Source organism: Phytophthora cinnamomi (assembly GCF_018691715.1).
Source record: "Phytophthora cinnamomi strain GKB4 chromosome Unknown Contig5, whole genome shotgun sequence".
Lineage (NCBI taxonomy): Eukaryota > Oomycota > Peronosporomycetes > Peronosporales > Peronosporaceae > Phytophthora > Phytophthora cinnamomi.
The window spans coordinates 689,072-711,864 of record NW_027150938.1 but is presented as its reverse complement, the minus strand read 5'-3'; the positions used below and the strand labels follow the sequence as shown (position 1 = coordinate 711,864).

General features: G+C 60.2%; 12 protein-coding genes across 12 annotated transcripts; 7 read left to right on the top strand and 5 right to left on the bottom strand.

Moving 5' to 3' along the window:
• Positions 1 to 28: 28 nt before the first annotated feature.
• Positions 29 to 746, top strand: IUM83_09840 (chaperone protein; the record flags this gene model as incomplete). Its single annotated transcript, XM_067934312.1, has 3 exons — positions 29 to 69; positions 142 to 185; positions 244 to 746. 3 exons carry the CDS (start codon positions 29 to 31, stop codon positions 744 to 746), a joined length of 588 nt encoding a protein of 195 aa, XP_067799246.1.
• Positions 747 to 835: 89 nt separating this feature from the next.
• On the bottom strand, positions 836 to 1,654 carry IUM83_09839 (ADP-sugar pyrophosphatase; the record flags this gene model as incomplete). Its single annotated transcript, XM_067934311.1, has 1 exon — positions 836 to 1,654. The coding sequence occupies one exon, from the start codon at positions 1,652 to 1,654 to the stop codon at positions 836 to 838; it is 819 nt and encodes a 272-aa protein (XP_067799243.1).
• A 147-nt stretch (positions 1,655 to 1,801) lies between these two features.
• Positions 1,802 to 3,490, bottom strand: IUM83_09838 (Molecular chaperone (DnaJ superfamily); the record flags this gene model as incomplete). The annotated part of the gene is made up of 3 exons (XM_067934310.1): positions 1,802 to 1,893; positions 1,967 to 2,027; positions 2,105 to 3,490. The coding sequence occupies 3 exons, from the start codon at positions 3,488 to 3,490 to the stop codon at positions 1,802 to 1,804; spliced, it is 1,539 nt and encodes a 512-aa protein (XP_067799242.1).
• A 1,060-nt stretch (positions 3,491 to 4,550) lies between these two features.
• Positions 4,551 to 5,885, top strand: IUM83_09837 (MOTHER of FT and TF 1 protein; the record flags this gene model as incomplete). The annotated part of the gene is made up of 1 exon (XM_067934309.1): positions 4,551 to 5,885. One exon carries the CDS (start codon positions 4,551 to 4,553, stop codon positions 5,883 to 5,885), a length of 1,335 nt encoding a protein of 444 aa, XP_067799350.1.
• A 70-nt stretch (positions 5,886 to 5,955) lies between these two features.
• Positions 5,956 to 6,780, top strand: IUM83_09836 (Phosphatidylethanolamine binding protein; the record flags this gene model as incomplete). Its single annotated transcript, XM_067934308.1, has 2 exons — positions 5,956 to 6,312; positions 6,388 to 6,780. 2 exons carry the CDS (start codon positions 5,956 to 5,958, stop codon positions 6,778 to 6,780), a joined length of 750 nt encoding a protein of 249 aa, XP_067799241.1.
• A 95-nt stretch (positions 6,781 to 6,875) lies between these two features.
• Positions 6,876 to 7,646, bottom strand: IUM83_09835 (uncharacterized protein; the record flags this gene model as incomplete). Its single annotated transcript, XM_067934307.1, has 2 exons — positions 6,876 to 7,322; positions 7,407 to 7,646. The coding sequence occupies 2 exons, from the start codon at positions 7,644 to 7,646 to the stop codon at positions 6,876 to 6,878; spliced, it is 687 nt and encodes a 228-aa protein (XP_067799349.1).
• Positions 7,647 to 8,154: 508 nt separating this feature from the next.
• Positions 8,155 to 9,184, top strand: IUM83_09834 (uncharacterized protein; the record flags this gene model as incomplete). The annotated part of the gene is made up of 2 exons (XM_067934306.1): positions 8,155 to 8,245; positions 8,316 to 9,184. The coding sequence occupies 2 exons, from the start codon at positions 8,155 to 8,157 to the stop codon at positions 9,182 to 9,184; spliced, it is 960 nt and encodes a 319-aa protein (XP_067799240.1).
• A 2,327-nt stretch (positions 9,185 to 11,511) lies between these two features.
• IUM83_09833 (Serine/threonine-protein phosphatase 6 regulatory ankyrin repeat subunit C) lies at positions 11,512 to 12,171 on the top strand (the record flags this gene model as incomplete). The annotated part of the gene is made up of 1 exon (XM_067934305.1): positions 11,512 to 12,171. The coding sequence occupies one exon, from the start codon at positions 11,512 to 11,514 to the stop codon at positions 12,169 to 12,171; it is 660 nt and encodes a 219-aa protein (XP_067799239.1).
• Positions 12,172 to 13,957: 1,786 nt separating this feature from the next.
• On the top strand, positions 13,958 to 15,680 carry IUM83_09832 (uncharacterized protein; the record flags this gene model as incomplete). The annotated part of the gene is made up of 3 exons (XM_067934304.1): positions 13,958 to 14,592; positions 15,406 to 15,517; positions 15,597 to 15,680. The coding sequence occupies 3 exons, from the start codon at positions 13,958 to 13,960 to the stop codon at positions 15,678 to 15,680; spliced, it is 831 nt and encodes a 276-aa protein (XP_067799348.1).
• Positions 15,681 to 16,288: 608 nt separating this feature from the next.
• On the bottom strand, positions 16,289 to 16,948 carry IUM83_09831 (Serine/threonine-protein phosphatase 6 regulatory ankyrin repeat subunit C; the record flags this gene model as incomplete). Its single annotated transcript, XM_067934303.1, has 1 exon — positions 16,289 to 16,948. One exon carries the CDS (start codon positions 16,946 to 16,948, stop codon positions 16,289 to 16,291), a length of 660 nt encoding a protein of 219 aa, XP_067799238.1.
• Positions 16,949 to 19,061: 2,113 nt separating this feature from the next.
• On the top strand, positions 19,062 to 20,188 carry IUM83_09830 (pseudouridine synthase; the record flags this gene model as incomplete). The annotated part of the gene is made up of 3 exons (XM_067934302.1): positions 19,062 to 19,843; positions 19,922 to 20,105; positions 20,177 to 20,188. The coding sequence occupies 3 exons, from the start codon at positions 19,062 to 19,064 to the stop codon at positions 20,186 to 20,188; spliced, it is 978 nt and encodes a 325-aa protein (XP_067799347.1).
• A 308-nt stretch (positions 20,189 to 20,496) lies between these two features.
• On the bottom strand, positions 20,497 to 22,709 carry IUM83_09829 (serine/threonine protein kinase; the record flags this gene model as incomplete). Its single annotated transcript, XM_067934301.1, has 7 exons — positions 20,497 to 20,943; positions 21,013 to 21,093; positions 21,165 to 21,287; positions 21,363 to 21,593; positions 21,671 to 21,824; positions 21,898 to 21,992; positions 22,074 to 22,709. 7 exons carry the CDS (start codon positions 22,707 to 22,709, stop codon positions 20,497 to 20,499), a joined length of 1,767 nt encoding a protein of 588 aa, XP_067799355.1.
• Positions 22,710 to 22,793: the final 84 nt, after the last annotated feature.

Sequence of the window (22,793 nt, the reverse complement as noted above, 5' to 3'; positions counted from 1 at the left end):
ATTGTCAGCCCCACATTCCTCAACTGCCATGGCGTCAATAGACTACTACCGCGTGCTGAACATCGCCAGGTAGTGCTCCCCCGTGCCCCCTACTGCAGCCTATTGGTGCTGCAGCTCACCCTGTGTGCGCACGTGGCTCAGAACTGCGTCAGCCAAGGAGATCAAGGCCGCCTACTTCAAGCTCGGTGCGTGTGGTGACCGACCACCTCATTCGTCGAGGCAACTAACCGGAGTCTATCGCAGCCAAGTCTCTGCATCCCGACGTGACCGGCAACGATGAGACCAAGGCGGAGCGCTTCAAGCACGTGAGTGAGGCCCACTCGGTGCTGTCGGACCCCCAGAGACGGCGCGAGTACGATGCCTCCCGTCCAGTGGAGAGCTTCCGCTCGTATGACACATCGGGGATGACTCATCACCCGTACGCTGCCACGGGGGGCGCACCAGATCTTCGGGCACGTCCGCTGTACGGCATCAACGAAGAGGTCTGGCTTGCACATCACTACGGCTCAGAGGCTGCTCGACGCAACGGCATGCCTCCACGCTATTACGGCATGAACGTGGTGGAGGAGAGGCTCGAGCAGCAGCGGGAGCGCATCCGTCGTCGCCAGCGCCATTTCAAATTGAACCGCACGTCCGGCTACTTCTTGCGGCGTGAGGCGAGGCTGAAGAAACACGAGGAAGAGCAAGCTGAGGCCGACGAGAAGAGCGAGAAAGGCACGGGCAGCGACGGCTGTGTAATTAGTTGAAGTCGACTGCTAGGGACTTGCCTGACGACAACTAGAGAACGACGCAGCGGTGAATATCTATCTATTGAACGAAGGGGAGCTAATAAAGCCTACAGACTTCCAAGCCCGGGGGGCAACGCCTGCAGTCCGAGAGCGTAAGAGTACAACCTGGCATCAATGGCGTCCTTTTCACGGACTTTGCGAGCTTCCAGCCAGTTTACGAGTCCTTCCAGCGGCGCGTGCACGACGTGGATGATCTCGTCGGGCTCCAGCTGCTGCTGCAGCGGCAACTGCTGCTCCTCGTCGCGCACCTCCACCAGCAAAAGCCTGCACTTCCCGTTGGTGACGCCCTGGTCGTTGACCATCGGCGGGCCCATGTGCAGCACGCGCGAGCCGACGTAGCCCGTCTCCTCCTTGAGCTCCCGCATGGCAGCCACCTCCGGGTCTTCTTGCGCGTCAATGAGTCCGGCCGGCAGCTCCAGCACCCACTGTCCCACTGGCGGCCGGAACTGGCGGATCAGCACGACGCGCGTCGGAGCTCCTTGCCTGGTCAGGAACGGGAACACCACCACTGCGTCACAGACCTCCTGCTCGTCCTGTTCCTGGGGTGATACCGACTCAATTGAGCCTGCAGCAGCATCAGGAGTCGGCGTCTTCGGATAGGTGGTCGTGCGCTCCAGTCCCGTCCAGTGGCGCTCGGAGCCCTTGGCGTCCAGGAACAGAATGCGCTTCAAGCGGATCCACGGGTTCTCGAACAGAGTCTGCTCTGAGACGACCCGCGGCAGCTGCGGACCGTCGCGTCCGGAGGAGAAGAAGGTGGTCGTTAGCACTGGAGCTGCAGCCGCAGGCCTTGAAGACGCAATTGAAGGGGTGCGAACGGCGGCACTGCGGCGCACAGAGCGTCGGCCCAGCAGCAGCATGACCTCCATGAGCACAACTGTCGTTGTGGACCGCACACCAAACTTGGCGATTCGGCGGCTAGGGTAAGGAGCAATAGTGAAAGTCAATCGTTGTTGAAGACGAACATGCTGCGAGCCTCTAGTTTCTCTATGCGCGCCCAACTCTAGTCGAAGAGCCTAGCGGTTCTCCACGACGACCGGCAAAATGGCCTTGGTCTGCACGTCCAGATACGCCGGACACACCACGCGCACCTCGAACTCGTACTTGCCTGAAAAGGCGAACCAAAACGCGGTTAGAATGAAGCACCAGCGTGCTGATTTCATATTCACGAAATCGCGTACCTGGCGCCTCCGGTCCCAAGAAGCCTGCCTTCTGAGCCACTTGCTGCGCTAATTCCAGACACTGTAGCAACAAAATAATAAAACATCATTAGAACAAGAGCGAGCAAATCTGAAGTGGCAACGGAAAACGCCGCCTACCTTCCAAGCTGCGTACAGTCGTCCAGTACCCTTGTCCATGACAAGGAACCACACGTGCTCTTTGCGGAATGGGCTCTTCGGGTCGACGTGGTCGTAGAAAGTAGCAGCCAGCGGTGCCATCTCACCGGCCCCCAGGTGTTGGCGTTGAAGGGTAGTCTGCAGAGTGAGCCAGTCTCCGGGCTGGATGTTGAGCTCGTCCAGGACAGCAAGCGTCGTGCCTTCCAGGTGCAGCTTCGGGAGATGCCCACCCACCTCAGCGATGCGCTCGTTTTGGTCGCGCAGAGCCACCTCATCGGGCACGAAACTGCCCTGCGCAATGCTAGACAGCAGCGACAGCGCGCGCAGCAGCGGGATGGCCGGGTACGGGCGCTTCACCAGTTGCTCCGCAGCCATCGTCGCGAAGATGTCCACCAAGAACGGCAGCTCCAGGAGCACCTTCTGGAACCGCTGGTCCACCCACGACGGGCGTGACACGCCGCGCAGCTTGTCGCGACGCAGGAACTGGTACAGCGCCAGCATGTTTTCCCGAGCCACGGGGTTCGGGTGCTTGCGGATGCGCCCGATGACTTCACTCGGCAGGGCCTTAGCCGCCTCCATCTTCTTGGCCAGCTTGTCGTGGGTCTTCGCGCGGAGACCGGCCTCGTTCTTGGCCTCGTCCAGGATGCCCGCCGCAGGGCCAGCCATCTCGTCGCACGACAGCAGCAGCTCCACCACGTCGTGCACACTCATCTTGTCCGTGAGGGCGTCAACGAAGCTCTCGCGCGTCTTCCGCGACACCTGCGTGCGGTCGCGGCGCCCCGCGGTCTTCTGCAGCCAGTACACGAGGTACGCGAGGCCGGCGAAGATGGCGCCGAAGTACAGCAGCACGAACACGGAGCCGGTGCTGCCGCTGGTGCCGCTGAACGCCGAGGCGAACGCGATGTTCATGAGCATGGACTGCGGGCCGTCCGGGTGGCCGAACTTGCGGTAGTTGGCCATGCTCTGCGGGTCCGTGAGCGCCTCGTACGCCTTGGTGACGCGCGCGAACTGCGCGGCCGCGCGCGGGTTGTGCAGGTTCTTGTCCGGGTGCAGCTGCCTGCCGAGCGCGCGGAAGGCCTTCTTGATCTGGCGCAAGGACGCCGAGTCGCTCAGGCCCAGGATCTCGTACGGGTCGAACACGCCCGACGTGTCAACGCTCTGCAGCGCCGCCAGGCAGCGCCACAGCAGGCCGCAGGCCACGGCCAGCAGCGCCAGGTGCAGCGCGAACCCGCGCGAGCGCAGCTTCTGCGGCGTGCGCACGACGCGGTACAGCGTGAAGAGCGCGGCGGGCACCACGTACAGCGCCAGCATGACGCCCGCGAACGCGTAGAAGGCGCCGTCCTCCTCGGACAGCAGCTCCGCCGCCATGGTCCCTGCTTGGCTATGGGCCGCCACGTACACACGACCGTTAGGTGTCACTGCGACGGGGGAGATAATAGTGACGCCTTGGGCAATGTTGAAGTTGTCGTTTTTTGCTTGCACGCAAGTTGTGAGAGATACATGTAACACACTTTTCCAGCATTAGGACAGCCTTGTTCTTGTTCTGACTGGCGTCCACGCCATTGAACTGAAAACAAGACAGACGCTATATTAGGAAGGTATATACTACATGTACCGTACGCGAAAGCCTTTTTATTAGCGCCTCACACTGCGGCTTCGAGTCATCAATTGACTGAATGCCATGAGTATCGTGCTGTAAACGGTACTCGTCTTCCGAGGTGACTCCGTCGTAGAAGAGCTCAGACTGCGTCAGTGTGTTCCGTTCTCATGGAGCGAGCTCTGCTTTCTTTCCGAAAGCGATATTACGAGTGCTGGAGCAGCCACGATTCGCTTACCAGCTATCATAATACCACTCACGACCTTGCGAGAGATAATGGCAGTGTCCAACCAACTTCATCAAGGGTAAGAGCTTCCTCGCGAACGCAATCTCAAGCGTAAATCGATCTATGGATGCCGGCACTAACTTTAGCGCCGAAGTCCTTGTGCGTTGTCGTCACCTCTTACTGCGCTTCGCTTCTTACATTGTTTGGGCTCAGTGTCTCACAGGTGGGCCTGGAATAATCCCTCCGCCAACCTGCGCCGCGGCGGATATACGTTCAGCAGCAAAACGACTGAGAACGAGAGCTGCATCATACGAACTCGAAACCAACCGTCAGTTAATTAGTCCTCGCGCAAGTGCTAGGATCGCACATAGGTGCGCCTCGAATAGCCCGCACCAAAGCTTTTTATGGCCTCAACGTTTCTTGTCGCCAAAACCACCGCCTAAACATGGCTGTGTCAGCGCTTAAGATAGTCGCAGCGCGCAGTCCCAGGTTGGCATCCGAGCGCAAGAAGGAGAACTCGGGTGGTTTGAAGTTCCATTCTCCGTTCTCCCGGGCAGTCGTCATCCGCTGTTTTATTACTGACTCCAGTGCGCTCCTTCTGTACCATGTCGACTCCGCTCAAGGCGCTGATCCAAGAGCGGCTGCGGGCGAAGATGGTGTGCCGACGACCCGGATACGACTTGGACGACGACTACGAGGGCGACTCGGGCCGACTGGCCCGGCAGCCCGTGGACGTTACCGCGTACGATGTCTCCGTCCGCGGCGCCGACGATGAAGACGCCCTCATGAACACCGGTGCTCGTGGATCTACCTCTCGGCGCAGCAGCTCGACGCAGCCCACCTACCCCATTCGTTTGCACACGCACATTGATCCGTCGGCATACCTTGTCGACGACAGATACTACGCGTCTTCGGCTTCATATGGGGCTAGCGGTAACAGTCACGGTGATCACAACCGCCAGCGTTACTCCCGCTACCCTCGCGAGCAATATCGCGATACGAATGTGTACGACCTGCCTCCCCGTCCTGAGCAGCAGCAGCAACAACACTCTCGGGACCACCGCCGACGACAACACACTCATCATCGTGTCCGTGAACAGCAGCAGCAACCGCGTTACGATTCACCTCCCCGAGGAGGCTACATGAGCCGACAACCAAGTCAAACTCGCGCTGCGGTTTCTCCATGGCGTCGCTCCGAGTATACGTCGGTGCCCACCACCAAGGGCAGATCCATGACCAGAAGCCCAATTCGTGCCGTGCCTAGCCCAAGACACTCGCCGACACTGCGAGGTCACCGCAAACAAGATTTCGATTACCCAGACCACTTCGACGACGATTTTACCACTCGTCATTGCCGCGAGACCAAGAGCACGTTTCCATCTCCTAGATTCGCACCCTCTAGCAACACCTCGGATCACCAGATCCACCGACAGGATTACTTCCTAAACCAACGCTACACCTGGAAGAATCGGCAGGACTATAGCAACCAGTCTACCTACGAGATGCGAGCGCCCTCTCCGACGCGACATCCCGGCCACAACGACCATCCACCATTCGAAAAGCCTGCTCGTCATTCCCTAGCATACCGTGGCCACTCCAACCAGATTGAAAGCGATAATGCCAAGAGCTACCCGGTTGCACCGACCACTTCAACACGTAAGCTCCTGCCCGAGGAGATCATCTCCATCGACGATTCGAGCATTGGTCACGAATCGGAACGTCACTCTCCACCCCAACTGGACATGGAGATCATCGATCCTCCTACAAGAGCCACGGGCCGAACTCGTACCTGGGAGGACATCATGTCACCCGAAAGCCGCCTGGCCGCCAGGGCGTTCGTGGAGAAACGCCAACGGCGCACGGAGAAGAGCACGCCCAGGACGATGGCCACCCAGCGATGGCTCGAAGTCATCGACGCCCGAGCCAACAAACAAACATAGTTGAATGTACCGGTAGTGGTCAATACACGTCTGTTGGGAGTGTTACCCGTTTTTTCTGTCAGATCCCAAGATGTCCTCCTACGGCTCCAGGCTGCCCCCGTCGCTGCTGGCGCCTGCCTCGTTCTCTCTGCGTGGGGCGGGCTACCTCGTCGCCACTGCGTTCCTCGTGAGCATGGTGTTCATGGCGGCGGTCATGCAGTCCGTGGGTGTGGACGGCATCGCGCCCAACCAGCTCCGGATCGCCCACCAATCTTTGACGACGCTTCGCCTCGCGGCCGTCGAGCTGGACACGGACTCGACGCAGATTCTGCAGCAGTGGAACCTCCAGCTAAGCGACAACGCGGAGAGCGATGGGGCTGTCCAGCTCAGCATCGCTTTCAACTCAGACAGCCCCGTCACGTCGGGGCAGTACGTGCCAATGAGCGAGGTATGATATACTTGAAGATACTTTAGGTGTAGCCGCGCAAGTCTCACGTATGACGTTGCCGTGCTGATCGTGTAGGCTCAAGAAGCACCGAGCGTCTCGGTTGAAGGCGGTGCAGATGATGGCTCCCAGCGCTACACGTATATACTAGTCGACATTGACGCTCCGGATCCCAAGGCCCCGACGCACGCGCCGTTCCTGCACTACATTCTGGCGGGCTTAACGGCTGGAGCCCTGGACCAGCAACAGGAAGTGGTGGTCGTGCCGTACTACCCGGTGACCCCACCCATCGGTGAACACCGCTACATTTCGCTGCTCTTCCGCCAGCAAGACAGTGGACCGGATGCACCGGATGCAGAGCTAGCGGCCAAACGCTCCAACTTTGACGTTGCCGGGTTCGTCAAGACGCACAAGCTGGAGCTCGTTACCACTAGCAGCTTCCACTCGCATCCAGCCACTCAAGATGCCTAAGAGAACTGGGCCAGATGCAGACTTTCCAGCATTTTTTTACTTTCTTACAAGGCTGAGTGGTATTCTGAAGCTTAGTTGAACATTTAATTGTGATGCTAACGACGACCGTCGGCTCTGGTAAGCTGTTTTTGCTGTCGCTGCACACTCCGCACGAGGTGCTGATGCTCGATCGGGAGATGCCGCAACTGATCGGGTGTGGCCTTCGCAAGTTTCTCATATCGTTTAGCAAACTGTACGAGCTCAAGTTGGGCTTTTGGCAGCCGGAGTAGGTGCTTCTCCGGCAGCTTAAGCAGGTTCTGTAGCGTTTGGTGTTGCTCCGGAGTTAGCATTTGCAATGCCTTCTGCGCGGCCACGCCGCCCGAAGGGATTCCTGATGTGGTCACACTGCTATTATCGTTGTTGTTGCTGCTGCCGTCATTATCCTCCATAGAAACTGGGTCGCTGATGCTTCTACGGGAGCGAAGGTGTAGCTCGAGCTGGTCGAGCTTCTGAGCTACCTTCTTGCGCACTAGCTGCACGAACGGTGTTCCGGGCAGCTTAGCCTGCGTCATTACCAGAAACAACAAATTACGCCAGTGAGCTAGGGGATACTACCCAAATATTGCTTTCAAGAATGGCATCCTTACAAGTCGCGCGTGAATGTACTTATCCGAGAGCATACGAAGCAGCGATTCATCTTCTTCGACCGAGCTAATGCTAGCCGCCAGTAGCTGGTCAATTTCAGTAGTAACTTCGCGCAGGACGGCTTTCGCTGAAATGTCCGGGTCTTTGTCGACATTATTCGACTTGCGAGAGCTCCCAGGAAGTGGAGGCACTGCTGGCGGGGGCGGGATGATCAGACCAGCCACAGCAATGGCAGGAGCCATTCGTCTATAAGCTGTTGTTGAAGATGACCTGAAGCTCGCCAGCCGATTCAAACGAGCATCCAACGCCCCGGCACTCTTTGACTCCGCAAGTCGAGTTGGCTGAAGCTGAACCATACTGGTTGAACGTACTAGGGGCAGATGTTTCCGCTCTGTTTGATACTGCCTAGCGCCGTAGATATTCTCGAAAGTCTCATCCAGGATGCCCAGCGCAGATTGCGGGTGTATTGCCGGAGTCTTCGCTTTGCTGGCCTCGTCATCTTCATATTGGCTTAGTCCTGCGGCAATGTCAAACAAACTTGCCATACTGGGGGCAGGGACTTCACAACATTCGCGCAAGCGGAACTAGAAGCTCAGGTTTCGCTGCAGATCGATCGACTCACTGCCGATCGCACGCTATTCTTGCCACGATAAAAATATGGCCGCCGTCTCGAATGGAGAAGCAACCCCGCCGACACTCCATTACGGCGAAGCAAGCAAACCAGCACAGCACCTGAAAACCCGTGAGGCAATGTCGACTCTCACGTCTGCACAATTGCACGTAAAACGCAGCTCCACCCGCCTCCATGCACCTCCTGGTGGGGCCTCCAGCCTCTCTTTCGGTTCGTTGTTCAAGATTATTTTGTCTTGCCCTTGTGTTACTTTCAATTGATCTCCTGTGCCTCGTTCTAGGCTGCGGTGGTCTTGGTACCGCTGAGCCAGCAGAGGAAGCTCCCAGCAAGGACGAACCGGCGTACTCGCGACCGAGCAGCGGTCGATACGCGCCTTCGACGACCACTTTGGGCAACAACAACGCGTCGGGCGGCTACCCGAACTACTCCACGCAGCAGCCTGACCCAGCCCCGTACAATAAGTACGCTCCGTCGCAGCAATTGTACCAGTACCAAACGCCGTCCAACCCCAGCAACCAGGGCGGCTACAACTACGGTAACAACAGCTTCTCCAATCCAGCCTATGTGCATAGCAACAACGCGTTTCAAGGCGGCCGTCCTCCGTCTTCCACTCCAAGCTCTCGTTCCAGCACGCGCTCGAGCTCGAGTTCAAGCTCCTGGGGCTCTCAGCCACCGCTCACATCCTCCAAGCGGGACCAGAACTGGGAGAAGAAGCGGCGGCTCTGGCTAGCGCGTAAGAACAGCAGCAGCGGAAGCAGCTACGGCGACCGTCCTTCCACTTCCTCTTCAAACTGGAGTAGTGGCCCGACTGGCGCTGGGATGCTGGACGACAGTATCAATCCTCCGTCCCCGCTCTCCAAGTTCATGCACCAGCATGCACAGCAGCAGCAACAGCACCCACCACCAACTCCAGGCGCGGACTACCAGCGCCTGGGCACAGCCAGCAGCACTCGGAGCAGCGGCTACATGCACCAGCCTTACCAGCAGCAGCAGCAGTACCCAGCCCAACCGCAGGTACCGGGGCCAGGTTACCCAGCGGGTGCATCATTCTCTCGCGCCGGACTCTCAACGGCGTCCTCAACCGCGTCGTCGGCTACTTCGAGTCGCCGACAGCCCCCAGGGGGCCAATGCCAGTGGTCGCTGGGGTGAACACGGTGTTTCTGCCAGGCCCAACGTTCAGCGTGAGAGTAGCGTAGCTGCAGGGCGAGGGAATACACACTGCAATTCCGTTCTTCGTACTAATAGTCACAACGTAGCATTACTTAGTACGCTGCCGCCACCTGCACGGGTCTGTTCCTGCCCCCGCCAGGTCATGCGCCGTCACTGCGTGGTGCTGCCATGCTGCACTGCTGGACGAGGCCATCGGCGAGATTTTATGTCGGGATAATACGTCGTTGTCACAACCATCGCCCGGGCAACGCAAACCAATTCACTGGTGGACCATTTGACTATTTTCGGACCAAAATGGAGGACCAATCTGACGTGGCAACAACGGCAACAGGAACAGGTCTCGGATTCCTGTTCTGTTGATGCCTGTCGTCCTGCCCTGTTGATGATGCCTCCTGCACGTTTGTTCCCTCTCCACGCTCGACTGATGGCAACGGCGTGATAAAGCGAGAACTGTCTGCGCGCAGAGAGCGAAATGCAGTCCTCTGGCGCGTGGCCAACGCGGGGATGAGGTGGCAGTCGGTTGATCCATCGTCCGCCCTCTTTCGTAACCTGCAGACAGCGGACTCCGAGTCTGCAGTACGGACGATGTTGTCTTCAGAGACATGGCAACGATGTACGTGTTGGCGTCTGAGACCCGCCGCTTTCAACGAGCATCAGTGTCCGCAAGCAGGCAGCTGCAGTTTAGCCGTCGAGGACACAAACACACTGCTCGAGAACGCGCGGCGGTCTGCCAGCATCGCTTACTTGCAACCGGCGTTGCATCGACGCGGTGCACTTGTCGACGGTGTGGTAGACTTATCCCCGGCCTCGTGGCTGTTTTTCTCACGCTGGGCGGGACCCGAGCAAGCGCCGTCGAGCGGAGAGACGCCTATGATGTGGTTGACGTGCAGGTCGGGATTCTCGACTCGGGAGCACTGAGTGGGGGCAGCCCGCTCGCGTTTTGCTTTCGCCTCGCGCGCGACCGGTGAGGTGCCGCAGGACCAGCAGGACGTGAGCCGGTCTGTGATGCACCGCAGGCAAAATGCAACTCGACCCGAGCCCGTCCGAGCTCTGCGTTGATTGCTCAGAAGTACTGACCCAGTGTCGCAGCCAACCAGCAGGACTGGCCACTGCTGAGCACTGCTCAGTACCTGTAGTGAGCAGCGCCTCGACAAGCGCGGGCATTTCGGGGACCGAAGCCCCATCGCTAACGAAGTCTCGTCCCACACTTGCGGTTTGTGTGCCGCGCTAATCGACCCGATTGCGGTCTACAGTACATGTATAAGCAGTCTGTACAAGCAGTCTGCTGGCCTGGGGCAATCGCGCCAGCGTACATGTAGTTGCAGTTGAACCTCGCCGACGCAAGGGGCTTGCTTGCTCTTTCGAGACACCGCGGCATGGACCCCATTAAAATTTAGCGCGATTTCCGCCGCGATCGGCAAACCAGTGGACTTCATCCTCGCTGCCAGAGGTTGGTGGTGGCAGCAGCAGCAGCAGCAGCCCGAGGCGAAGCATGGGTCTAGACGAAGGCTGCGACGTGCAGTTCGGTGGCTATCGCGCGGCGCCGCGAATCCACAGCCGTTCCTGCTCTTCCCGTGTCATGAACTCTAGCCTAGGCTCCGTGCACGTCAGCGATCAGTACTCGGCTCGATGCCGAGCAAGCACGCCTGCGAGTCACCAGCAATCGAGTCTCGATTCGAGGCGTGTTCGAAGCACCAAAAGGAGCGAGCGCTCGTCAGTCAGTCAACAGGGCGTCCAGCCACCGAAATGCAGTGTACATGTACACGCCACGGTCACAGTGCAGTCGTAGTGCTCACCGATCTGTCGAGCGGGCCGCAACGAGCAACGCAAGATCCCGTCAAACAGCGGGACCGCCGACTGCTAGGATCCGCCGCCGCCGCCTCCGTCACCGCAGTGCGGTGACCGCAGAGTCTGCGGCGCAGACTGCGGGACGGCCTTCATGCGGGCAAGAGCTTCAATCACCGCTTGGTGTTGACCCGCGCCTGCGAGCTGAAGCGCAATGCCGGGCGGCATGACCAGATGCCCGCCTCCGCTTCAACTTCGAGCGTACGACCTGATAATGTCTGCGCTCACTGCAGACGCATTGAATATAGCAGTGCACGCGGCTCTAGCGAGGGGCCGCGACTTGATTTCTACGCGATCTCCGACAGAGACACATCTCCGCCGTGAGCCGCGCCACTCAGTATCACGATCCAAAGATCTTGGTGCCATCGCCTCTCGCAGGAGAGCGCCGTGTCAAACAGCGCGTAACAGCCCGCGTCACTCGAGAACAGCAGCCGCCGGCCCCACATCCTCGCGCCGCGATCATGACGAGCCACGAGCAGCAGCAGCACGAGCCTCACCAAGTGGGCGTGGACGAGCTGCACGAGGAGCTGGACAGCACGCCCGTGCACGCGGCGGCGCGCGAGGGCCGCGTCGAGGACCTGCGTTCCATCCTGCTGGCGGACGCGGCGCAGGCCGTTGCGCTGGACAAGTACGGCCTCACGCCGCTGCACTGGGCCTGCGACCGCGGCCAGAGCGCGGCGGCCAGGCTGCTGCTGCAGCACGGCGCGGACGTGGACGCCGTGGAGAAGCGCATGTTCAAGCGGCGGCCGCTGCACTTCGCCGTGCTGGCGAGCTCGGACGCCACAGTACGCGAGCTGCTGGCGCGCCACGCCGACGTGCTGGTCGTGGACTACCGCGGCTGGGCGCCGATCCACGGCGCGGCCTACAGCGGGGACGTGGCCTCGCTGGCGGCGCTGCTGGACGCCGGGGCCAGCGCCACCACGCAGCTGACGGCGCGACGCGAGACGGCGCTGCACGTGGCCGTCAGCAGGGGGCACGCGGACGCCGCTCGCCTGCTGCTGAAGCGGAGCCCGGGTGACGAGGGCCTGCTGGAGCTGGAGGACGACGAGGGCTCCACAGCGGCGCAGGTGGCGGCTCGCGGTGGGCACGAGAGCATTGCGTGTCTGCTAGGACAGCACTGAAGCGGGGCGCGGCTCCGGCTGGCGCCTGCAAAGCCCTAGCCTAGAGCCCTTGGATCAAGTGAAGTGGACGCGGATGGACAACGTATCACCGCTGACAAAGCGTAGCGGTGAGGTTGGCCTGGTCCACTTTGGTCCACGTCCAGTGATCGAGAAGCGCCATCATCGACTCACCGGCGCTTATTATAGTGTTTTGGTGCTTCCGACGCTGCATGCGGTAGGACCACTGCTGGCTATTACATGATGCATGGTGTTGCACACTGCTTCAAGCGGGGCTCGGGGACAGGTGTCCGCTGTCCTGCTGGTGGTGGGAGCCAAGCTTGGCAGCAGCGCAAGTGCTGGTGTACTTTGAAAAAGAGCACGTCGGGTTTCGTCGACGAGCTAGCTGTAGCTGTAGCTGTAGCTGTATGTAATGAGCCAAACACGACAATAAAACGGAGAACATGAGACGAAGAGAAGAGCTGCCACTGCTGTGCGCGGTGTTGTGCAGCACGGCGTGCTCCCAATCGCCGCAACAGCAACTTGCTGTCAGCGAACTGCGGGCGGGACGACTGCTCCAGACCAATGGGTACTGTAGATTCAACGAGGAACGACAACAGCGGGGCTGAGCTTTACGCGGACGCCTCGTCGACGCCAGCGAGTCCGCTGGCCCTATCTCGTTGACTGGCGGCGGACTGCTGTGCTGCACTGCGGCGTTGCGAGCCGGGCAAGGCAGAGCAAACAATAGCAGCGACAAGAAGTTAAACGCGGAGCAGCGTTAAAAAATCTGCAGGGGTCTGCTGCTGTTTGACATGTCGACGACACCGCTGCGACTCCCAGTGGCGACGTGGGTGCGCGCATTGCGTTTGCTATAGGTAGCCGCAAGATGTTCGGCGCAGCTGGTCCAAGGCGTCGACATCCGGCACGTCGACGCCCAAGCAAGACGGCCGCCCGTCGGCATGCGCAGTTTGCTTGCGCAGCAGACGTTCGGCTTGAACGGGGCAAGACAAGGGCCAGGAATTGGTCGACGTCAAACGCGCTGTAGACGACGGGCCTTGGATTTCGTCGGTAATAATACGTGCTGGCCCGATTATGCGTCGCACCGGAACTTCAACATGCGTTTCGGAAGATCGGTGAAAATTAGCGGCGAATTAGCGCCGGGATCGGGGAGTTAGCTAAAACGCGGCTTTAATCGGCCCACCGTATCGCCGGAGCGCCTCGGTCCCAAGTTGGCCGCTTGAAGTTGCTGCTCAGCGAGAAACGCCGGCGAAAAAAAAGCTCGCTCTGCGTCGCACGCAGCTCGACCATGGGTTTGCGGCGACCAGCGGCGTCGCGCGGAGCTGGGTAAACCAGGCCTCGCCTCGGACCCAGGCCGCCACCCTGTATTGCCCATGCCAGCGCGTGTTTCTCGCAGCTTGAAGCAGCGCGGCAAAGATTTGACGTTTGGGCATGCGTGATGGCAGGTCGCCTAAAGGGGCGCCGTGTTGGGCAGCTTGCGTCGTTTACCGCATGCATCGGGTCTCGCAGGTCAGCCGTTTCAGATCGCAGGTTCAACTTGCTGTGGTTGAAATTCGCGCGGGCTAGGGCGACGCGCTGATTGGGCGATCCTCATAACTCGGCTCCGCGCAGCGCCGGGCGCGCGCCCGTCTGCGCGCCGCGCTTGCCTTGATTTCTTTATGCAAGCGGTGGCCGAGCGAACTCGCTCATTTCCGCTTTTCTCCTCTGCCAGGCGCACGGCTGTCCGCGGCAGGAACGGATAACGCTCGATAGCGACAACAACTACAGACACAGGAACCCGGCGCTGTATGCCATGAAGCGATCCCGCGCTTGCGACGACCTAGTGGCGCTGGCCGCCGACGCCTCCGCGACGAACAGTGGGTGCGTCAGCAGCAGCGCGTTACGACGCGGCGTGGACGCCTGGGGGTCTTCCTTCGTGGAGGGCCCCGCGCACCGGTTTAAGCGCTCGCGCGCCGCCGTGGACAGCCCCGTCAGCAGCGGCGACGAGGCCGACGACCAGGAGCTGCAGGAGCGCCACTCGCTGCAGTTCATGCTGGAGATGAACGACCTCGAGTGTCTCAGCGCCGAGGTGACGCTGAGCTCCTCCGCCCCGACGCGCTCTTGCGTGCTTGACGACGACAGTCTGCCTCTGCGGCGCAACTCGCGCGAGAACATGCTGCTCAGGAAGAAGAAGCAGCGCATCGCCGAGATCACCAGCAGCTTCAGCGACTTCGGCATCCACGACGAGGACATGGTGCACCACCCGACGCCGCTGATGGCCAAGCCGCGGCCCATGGTGCTTATGGAGACGCCCGAGACACCCGAGCCCCGCATCTTGCGCGGCCTGTGCTTTCCGCGCGAGTCCAGGTGCATCGACCCGCTCGACAAGCGTCAGGCCCAGCCCTTCGACATGTCCGCCTTCATCATGCTGTCCATCTCGCCCAAGCGGTGAGCAGTGCGTCGAGGAACCCGTCTCCTCCACAACCCCCCTCCAAATTAGAGCGGTGCATCACGAGCACCAAGACCCAGCCACCTGCCCTGCGTGGCAGTAGCTGCTGCGCGCTCGCATCTCGGGCGGCGTCCGGCTGCTGCCGTCGCCTTGGCCCACCGCAACGCCGCGATGACTTCCCAGGACAGCCGTCGCTCGCTCGCACGACTCGTGCCAGCCACCATCGTAGCCTATTCATTATTCCGGAAGCGCCGCTGTAGTTCGCCGGCTTCTATACACTATTTATTAGAACATGGTAACGCTCCAAACCAAAGAAGCTTTCTCTCCAAGATCTCTGTTCCTTCTTGATTGAGCTGGTCGTGTGTTCGTGGCGCTGCTGGCGCTGGCTGGATTCTCCTGCGTGCCCGAGCATTGCCAGCGTGGAAGCAGTGCTTCAAGCTGTGCTCGCCGAGCGCGGCCGCCGCCATCTGCGCGAGCAGGGCTTTTCCTCGGGGCCTTCTTCAAGCAGGCAAGTTCAACCTCGATCTTTTGGCGGCCTTTGGGCAAGGCCTGTCCTCCGAGCGTCCAGGCACGAGCTGGCCAGCTCTGCAGGCAACAACACTGCACCGCCACCTCGGCTGGATGCCGGCCGGCAGGTGCGGTTTCGCGCGCGAGCGACGAGCATTGGCGCCAGCGGTGGCTGCTTGAAGTTTCTGACAGAAAGGTGCGCCTCGGCGAGCAGCGCTTTGCCGGGCCCAAGTTGGGGTTGTGGAAGTTGCGGCGGTGGCCTCCGAGCCACCGGTTTGCCCTGGGAAGCACGCTGTGCTGATCAGGTTGAAGGGCGCTGGCAGTCGTCTACAGATAGCCAGCCGGCCGGCTTCGCCCCAGTTCGGCAGGCACTGCTTTTCTCTGCGAACCGAACGCGATCGCGCAGGCCAACATAATGTGCGTCTTCCAGCGGTGCAGCGGATACCATTCAACTTGAAAGTTCAAGGCTGCTGAGACCTCTTGTTTGCTGTAACAGGGAATCTCTGCTGGCATCGCCAGTGCAGCAACAATAGCAGTCCACCACGGCGGACTCGCCGGCGTCGACGAGGCGTCCGCGTAAAGCTCAGCCCCGCTGTTGTCGTTCCTCGTTGAATCTACAGTACCCATTGGTCTGGAGCAGTCGTCCCGCCCGCAGTTCGCTGACAGCAAGTTGCTGTTGCGGCGATTGGGAGCACGCCGTGCTGCACAACACCGCGCACAGCAGCGGCAGCTCTTCTCTTCGTCTCATGTTCTCCGTTTTATTGTCGTGTTTGGCTCATTACATACAGCTACAGCTACAGCTACAGCTAGCTCGTCGACGAAACCCGACGTGCTCTTTTCCAAAGTACACCAGCACTTGCGCTGCTGCCAAGCTTGGCTCCCACCACCAGCAGGACAGCGGACACCTGTCCCCGAGCCCCGCTTGAAGCAGTGTGCAACACCATGCATCATGTAATAGCCAGCAGTGGTCCTACCGCATGCAGCGTCGGAAGCACCAAAACACTATAATAAGCGCCGGTGAGTCGATGATGGCGCTTCTCGATCACTGGACGTGGACCAAAGTGGACCAGGCCAACCTCACCGCTACGCTTTGTCAGCGGTGATACGTTGTCCATCCGCGTCCACTTCACTTGATCCAAGGGCTCTAGGCTAGGGCTTTGCAGGCGCCAGCCGGAGCCGCGCCCCGCTTCAGTGCTGTCCTAGCAGACACGCAATGCTCTCGTGCCCACCGCGAGCCGCCACCTGCGCCGCTGTGGAGCCCTCGTCGTCCTCCAGCTCCAGCAGGCCCTCGTCACCCGGGCTCCGCTTCAGCAGCAGGCGAGCGGCGTCCGCGTGCCCCCTGCTGACGGCCACGTGCAGCGCCGTCTCGCGTCGCGCCGTCAGCTGCGTGGTGGCGCTGGCCCCGGCGTCCAGCAGCGCCGCCAGCGAGGCCACGTCCCCGCTGTAGGCCGCGCCGTGGATCGGCGCCCAGCCGCGGTAGTCCACGACCAGCACGTCGGCGTGGCGCGCCAGCAGCTCGCGTACTGTGGCGTCCGAGCTCGCCAGCACGGCGAAGTGCAGCGGCCGCCGCTTGAACATGCGCTTCTCCACGGCGTCCACGTCCGCGCCGTGCTGCAGCAGCAGCCTGGCCGCCGCGCTCTGGCCGCGGTCGCAGGCCCAGTGCAGCGGCGTGAGGCCGTACTTGTCCAGCGCAACGGCCTGCGCCGCGTCCGCCAGCAGGATGGAACGCAGGTCCTCGACGCGGCCCTCGCGCGCCGCCGCGTGCACGGGCGTGCTGTCCAGCTCCTCGTGCAGCTCGTCCACGCCCACTTGGTGAGGCTCGTGCTGCTGCTGCTCGTGGCTCGTCATGATCGCGGCGCGAGGATGTGGGGCCGGCGGCTGCTGTTCTCGAGTGACGCGGGCTGTTACGCGCTGTTTGACACGGCGCTCTCCTGCGAGAGGCGATGGCACCAAGATCTTTGGATCGTGATACTGAGTGGCGCGGCTCACGGCGGAGATGTGTCTCTGTCGGAGATCGCGTAGAAATCAAGTCGCGGCCCCTCGCTAGAGCCGCGTGCACTGCTATATTCAATGCGTCTGCAGTGAGCGCAGACATTATCAGGTCGTACGCTCGAAGTTGAAGCGGAGGCGGGCATCTGGTCATGCCGCCCGGCATTGCGCTTCAGCTCGCAGGCGCGGGTCAACACCAAGCGGTGATTGAAGCTCTTGCCCGCATGAAGGCCGTCCCGCAGTCTGCGCCGCAGACTCTGCGGTCACCGCACTGCGGTGACGGAGGCGGCGGCGGCGGATCCTAGCAGTCGGCGGTCCCGCTGTTTGACGGGATCTTGCGTTGCTCGTTGCGGCCCGCTCGACAGATCGGTGAGCACTACGACTGCACTGTGACCGTGGCGTGTACATGTACACTGCATTTCGGTGGCTGGACGCCCTGTTGACTGACTGACGAGCGCTCGCTCCTTTTGGTGCTTCGAACACGCCTCGAATCGAGACTCGATTGCTGGTGACTCGCAGGCGTGCTTGCTCGGCATCGAGCCGAGTACTGATCGCTGACGTGCACGGAGCCTAGGCTAGAGTTCATGACACGGGAAGAGCAGGAACGGCTGTGGATTCGCGGCGCCGCGCGATAGCCACCGAACTGCACGTCGCAGCCTTCGTCTAGACCCATGCTTCGCCTCGGGCTGCTGCTGCTGCTGCTGCCACCACCAACCTCTGGCAGCGAGGATGAAGTCCACTGGTTTGCCGATCGCGGCGGAAATCGCGCTAAATTTTAATGGGGTCCATGCCGCGGTGTCTCGAAAGAGCAAGCAAGCCCCTTGCGTCGGCGAGGTTCAACTGCAACTACATGTACGCTGGCGCGATTGCCCCAGGCCAGCAGACTGCTTGTACAGACTGCTTATACATGTACTGTAGACCGCAATCGGGTCGATTAGCGCGGCACACAAACCGCAAGTGTGGGACGAGACTTCGTTAGCGATGGGGCTTCGGTCCCCGAAATGCCCGCGCTTGTCGAGGCGCTGCTCACTACAGGTACTGAGCAGTGCTCAGCAGTGGCCAGTCCTGCTGGTTGGCTGCGACACTGGGTCAGTACTTCTGAGCAATCAACGCAGAGCTCGGACGGGCTCGGGTCGAGTTGCATTTTGCCTGCGGTGCATCACAGACCGGCTCACGTCCTGCTGGTCCTGCGGCACCTCACCGGTCGCGCGCGAGGCGAAAGCAAAACGCGAGCGGGCTGCCCCCACTCAGTGCTCCCGAGTCGAGAATCCCGACCTGCACGTCAACCACATCATAGGCGTCTCTCCGCTCGACGGCGCTTGCTCGGGTCCCGCCCAGCGTGAGAAAAACAGCCACGAGGCCGGGGATAAGTCTACCACACCGTCGACAAGTGCACCGCGTCGATGCAACGCCGGTTGCAAGTAAGCGATGCTGGCAGACCGCCGCGCGTTCTCGAGCAGTGTGTTTGTGTCCTCGACGGCTAAACTGCAGCTGCCTGCTTGCGGACACTGATGCTCGTTGAAAGCGGCGGGTCTCAGACGCCAACACGTACATCGTTGCCATGTCTCTGAAGACAACATCGTCCGTACTGCAGACTCGGAGTCCGCTGTCTGCAGGTTACGAAAGAGGGCGGACGATGGATCAACCGACTGCCACCTCATCCCCGCGTTGGCCACGCGCCAGAGGACTGCATTTCGCTCTCTGCGCGCAGACAGTTCTCGCTTTATCACGCCGTTGCCATCAGTCGAGCGTGGAGAGGGAACAAACGTGCAGGAGGCATCATCAACAGGGCAGGACGACAGGCATCAACAGAACAGGAATCCGAGAACTGTTCCTGTTGCCGTTGTTGCCACGTCAGATTGGTCCTCCATTTTGGTCCGAAAATAGTCAAATGGTCCACCAGTGAATTGGTCTGCGTTGCCCGGGCGATGGTTATGACAACGACGTATTATCCCGACATAAAATCTCGCCGATGGCCTCGTCCAGCAGTGCAGCATGGCAGCACCACGCAGTGACGGCGCATGACCTGGCAGAGGAGGACCCGGACAAACCGCAGCAGTGGGTGCAGGTGGCCGCGCGCGTGTTCCCCGAACTGGGCACCGTCTCCAAGGCGAAGCGTGCACGGAAAGCAGGGACGCTGCTGTTGAACGGGCAGCTGAAGGTGCCCACGCTCACCTGTGCAGCTCTGGGCGACGTGCTGGCCTACCGCAGTCCAGACGCTCGAGCCCAAATGTCAATTGATGTTGAAGACTCCGCGTCGCATTCGTGGCTGCAGGTTTGCAGGACGCAAGGACTTCGGGTGGTGTACGAGTGCGGCACCTTGGCGGTGGTCGTCAAGCCTGTGGGGATCCACGTGAAAGGCCGGGGCAAGCGCACCGTGGAGCAGGCGCTGCCGCTGCTGCTGCAACGACGTGGAGCTGCTGCAGACGGAGACTTTGAATTGTCTGTGCCGCATGCCGTGCATCGCTTGGACTACCGAGTGGGTGGGCTGCTGCTCGTGGCGAAGACCAGGAAGATGGAAGTGGAGCTGTCGGCGCAGCTGGAGAACCATTTTGTCACGAAACAGTACCGCGCGATCTTGGTGGGAAATGTCAGCGATACGATGGCAGGGGTCGCTAGCAGTAGCGCTGTGGTGGATATAGTTGCGCTACCTCAGGCATTAGTTGAGATTCGAGAAGAGCTGCTTTTCCTGGACGACACCATAGACGGGAAGCAGTGCCTCACTGCTATGAGAGTTGTGAGCACGACGCGCAGGTTGGTTTTGTTTGATGTTCACGATACATTGACATTGAGTTAGTTACTGTTTGGCTCCGTGTAATGTGTGTGCTCCAGTGCGCGGTACGGGTGGATATCGACTGTGGATCTGTGGCCACTTACAGGACGCAAGCACCAGCTTCGAATTCACACAGCGCGACACGGACATCCGATCGTAGGTGACGATCTCTATCACGACGTCGGTAGTGCGGAGAACGAGCTGGCTTCAGAGCACGATGCCCCCGAGCAGCAGCCTGCGGTGGTGCGTGGCATTGGATTGTTCCTGTACTCGGTTGGCGTAGCGTTTAACGATGCAGTCGGTAATCGGCGAAGCTTTCTCGTTGATGAACCGAACAAGTTCGCACGCTTCCGACACTTCTGCGCCTTGAACTGGACGAAACATTCAGCGCATCGAGACCGGATCAACCAAGAACAGGAGCGTACTGAAAAATAATTGGTGCTTCGCTTTAGCTTGGGTTAATAATTGATCGCTGTTCGTATGGTACGGTGGCAGGCCATCCCCACGGTATCCCACGCCGCGAGTGACAGCGAACCCGTGCGTCTAGTGTACACGCTCAAAATACGACAAGTGCCTCGTCGTGGTATGTACAGCAGCCTGACCGCTGTAACGTAGCTGCTCAACGCATAGGTCTCTACTGCTGCGGCACCACGTTCTGCATTGCCACCAGCAACTGAGCGGCTGTTGGCCGACACCGTGGGTCCGGGTGGAGGCATCCCTGTAAGATCCATCGCGACAGGTCGGAAATCGGTCGTGCGTATCGAAGCTCACCCGTATACTGAGCCATCGTGGACTTGACTTCCGCTGGCGTGGACTTGTCCGGGCAGATCGGATGTTTTCCAGTGACCATCATGCAGTACACGATTCCAACCATCCACATATCCGCCTTCTCAGCCGTGGCTTCGCAATCGCCCCGGTTTGGGCGGAAGCACTCAGGAGGGAGGTAGCGGAGAGTGCCCACCGTCGAGTTCGACGTAGCGGATTTGGCGTTGCGTGTCAAGTCAAAGTCCGTCAGCTTCACACATCCGTCGTGGTCGATCAGAATGTTGGACGGCTTCAAGTCGTAGTGAGCAACACCCATCTGTGAAGAGAAAAATATAGGTGTCAGATATCAAGTCAATGTCGAAAAGGTGGCAAAAGGGTATCGTACATCTTCGTGCAAGTACTTGAGCGCGCTCAGGAGCTGCGAGAGCACCTTGTAGGCAGAGTCATCGTCCAGGTACTCGTACATCTGAAAGTTCAATAGCAACAGTCAGGATACAATGCTTTCAGCCGAAACAACCTGTCTCCGCGACAGCTTACCTCAATGAGCTGCTGCAAGTCAGATTGGACGCTTGCAACGGTGAAAGCGGTGTATTGTTGCTGTTGGTACCGGATGAGGAAGGGCACCTCACCAACCTGGACGATATTGGGGTGGTTGAGTTTCTGTCGAATGAAAAAAGGAAGAAAAAGGTATTAGCAACGAATCCGCCATATCGTCGAACGAAAAAGTGTACATACCGAGTGTGTTTGGTGCTCGCGTTGGGCGTGTCGAATCGACGTGGACAGCTTGAGCGCGCAGAGTTGCTTGCAGTTGGCGTAGTCAACGACATCCCACACCTCCCCGTTGCCTCCCTTTCCTCGCAGCCGAAGCAGGAGGAAACGGTTGCCAAGAATCGGGAACTTGGAGAACGGAGACACCTTTTCGAGCCGCGTAAGCATGAGCTCCTGCTTGTGTCGTGTTTCTTCACGCTGTCGAGTCAAATCAGAAATAATGTCAGAATGACCGTCAAGTCAACTTCAACATGGGTGGATCAACAGCAACTTACGTAGAACAGGCGGATCTCTTCCTCGAACCGTGCTCGTCGCTCCTTAACCCACGTAGCATTCCCCTTCCCCATGGCGTCCCGGACGGCGTTGTCGTGGAACCGCTTCTCGGCCAAGATGTTTTCCCGTCGTCCGCCTGGGATGAAGAAGACGCGGCTGCAGTAAGAAGCAAAAACGCACGACTGTTAAAGATCCACTCCACAGTAGCACTGCCCGCTGGTGTACGTACGTGTCCTGCTCCTCGAGCTTGCCCCACTCCTCGTACTTCTGTCCCTGCTGGAAGTATCTCTGGAAAACCTGCTCCTGGATGTTCCATCGCAGTTGCTGCAACAAAAGACACACACAGTCAGTCCTGTACGTCCACACACACACACAACTTTAGGTGCAACGTCTAAGCCAACGCACCTCCATCTCGTTCTCCTCGACGTCCGTGGCCTGGTAACGGTACACGTCGCTCATGAGCGACATCTGCTGCTGCTGCACGTGGTTCGTGCCTGCCACGAATGTGGTGGAGGAGGAGCCTCCCTCGGGCTCGGCCTTGATGGTGTTGTCGTCGACCGTGCCGTCCTCGACGAGCACCGTCATCTGGTCCGCCTGCGTCATCTCGGGCGTGGCGTTGAGCAGGCGACTCATGGGGATGGGCTGCAGCTTGGGCTCCTGCGGCGTGCAGAAGACCTGCTTGGTCATGCCACAGCTCACCTTGCCCACCTTGGAGAGCGGGAAGCGGTCCGAGATGGACGAGAAGCCGCCGGCCGCGGCGTCGGAGGCGGCGGCCGCGGGCACGGCGACCGTCTTGACGGTGGCCGAGTACTCGACGTCCACCATGGCGTCGTAGGGCGCGGCCTCCTGCTTGACGTCGGCCACGCGGGCCACGGGCGCCACGGCCAGCAGGTTGGGCGTGGGGGACGAGCGCGTGAGCACCACGTTGGGCTCGTCGCAGAACATGTCGTCGTCCGAGTCGTGGGCCGCGCCGCTGAAGTTGCCGGCCACGAACTGCACCTTGTCGTTGGCGCCGCTGTTGGCGCTGAAGCCCCCGAACATGGTGGCGCTGGGTGGGGCGGGGCTGGCTGAGGGCTGTGCGGGCGGGGCTGAGGGGCTGGGGGCTGCTTCCGCGGAGCTCCTGCG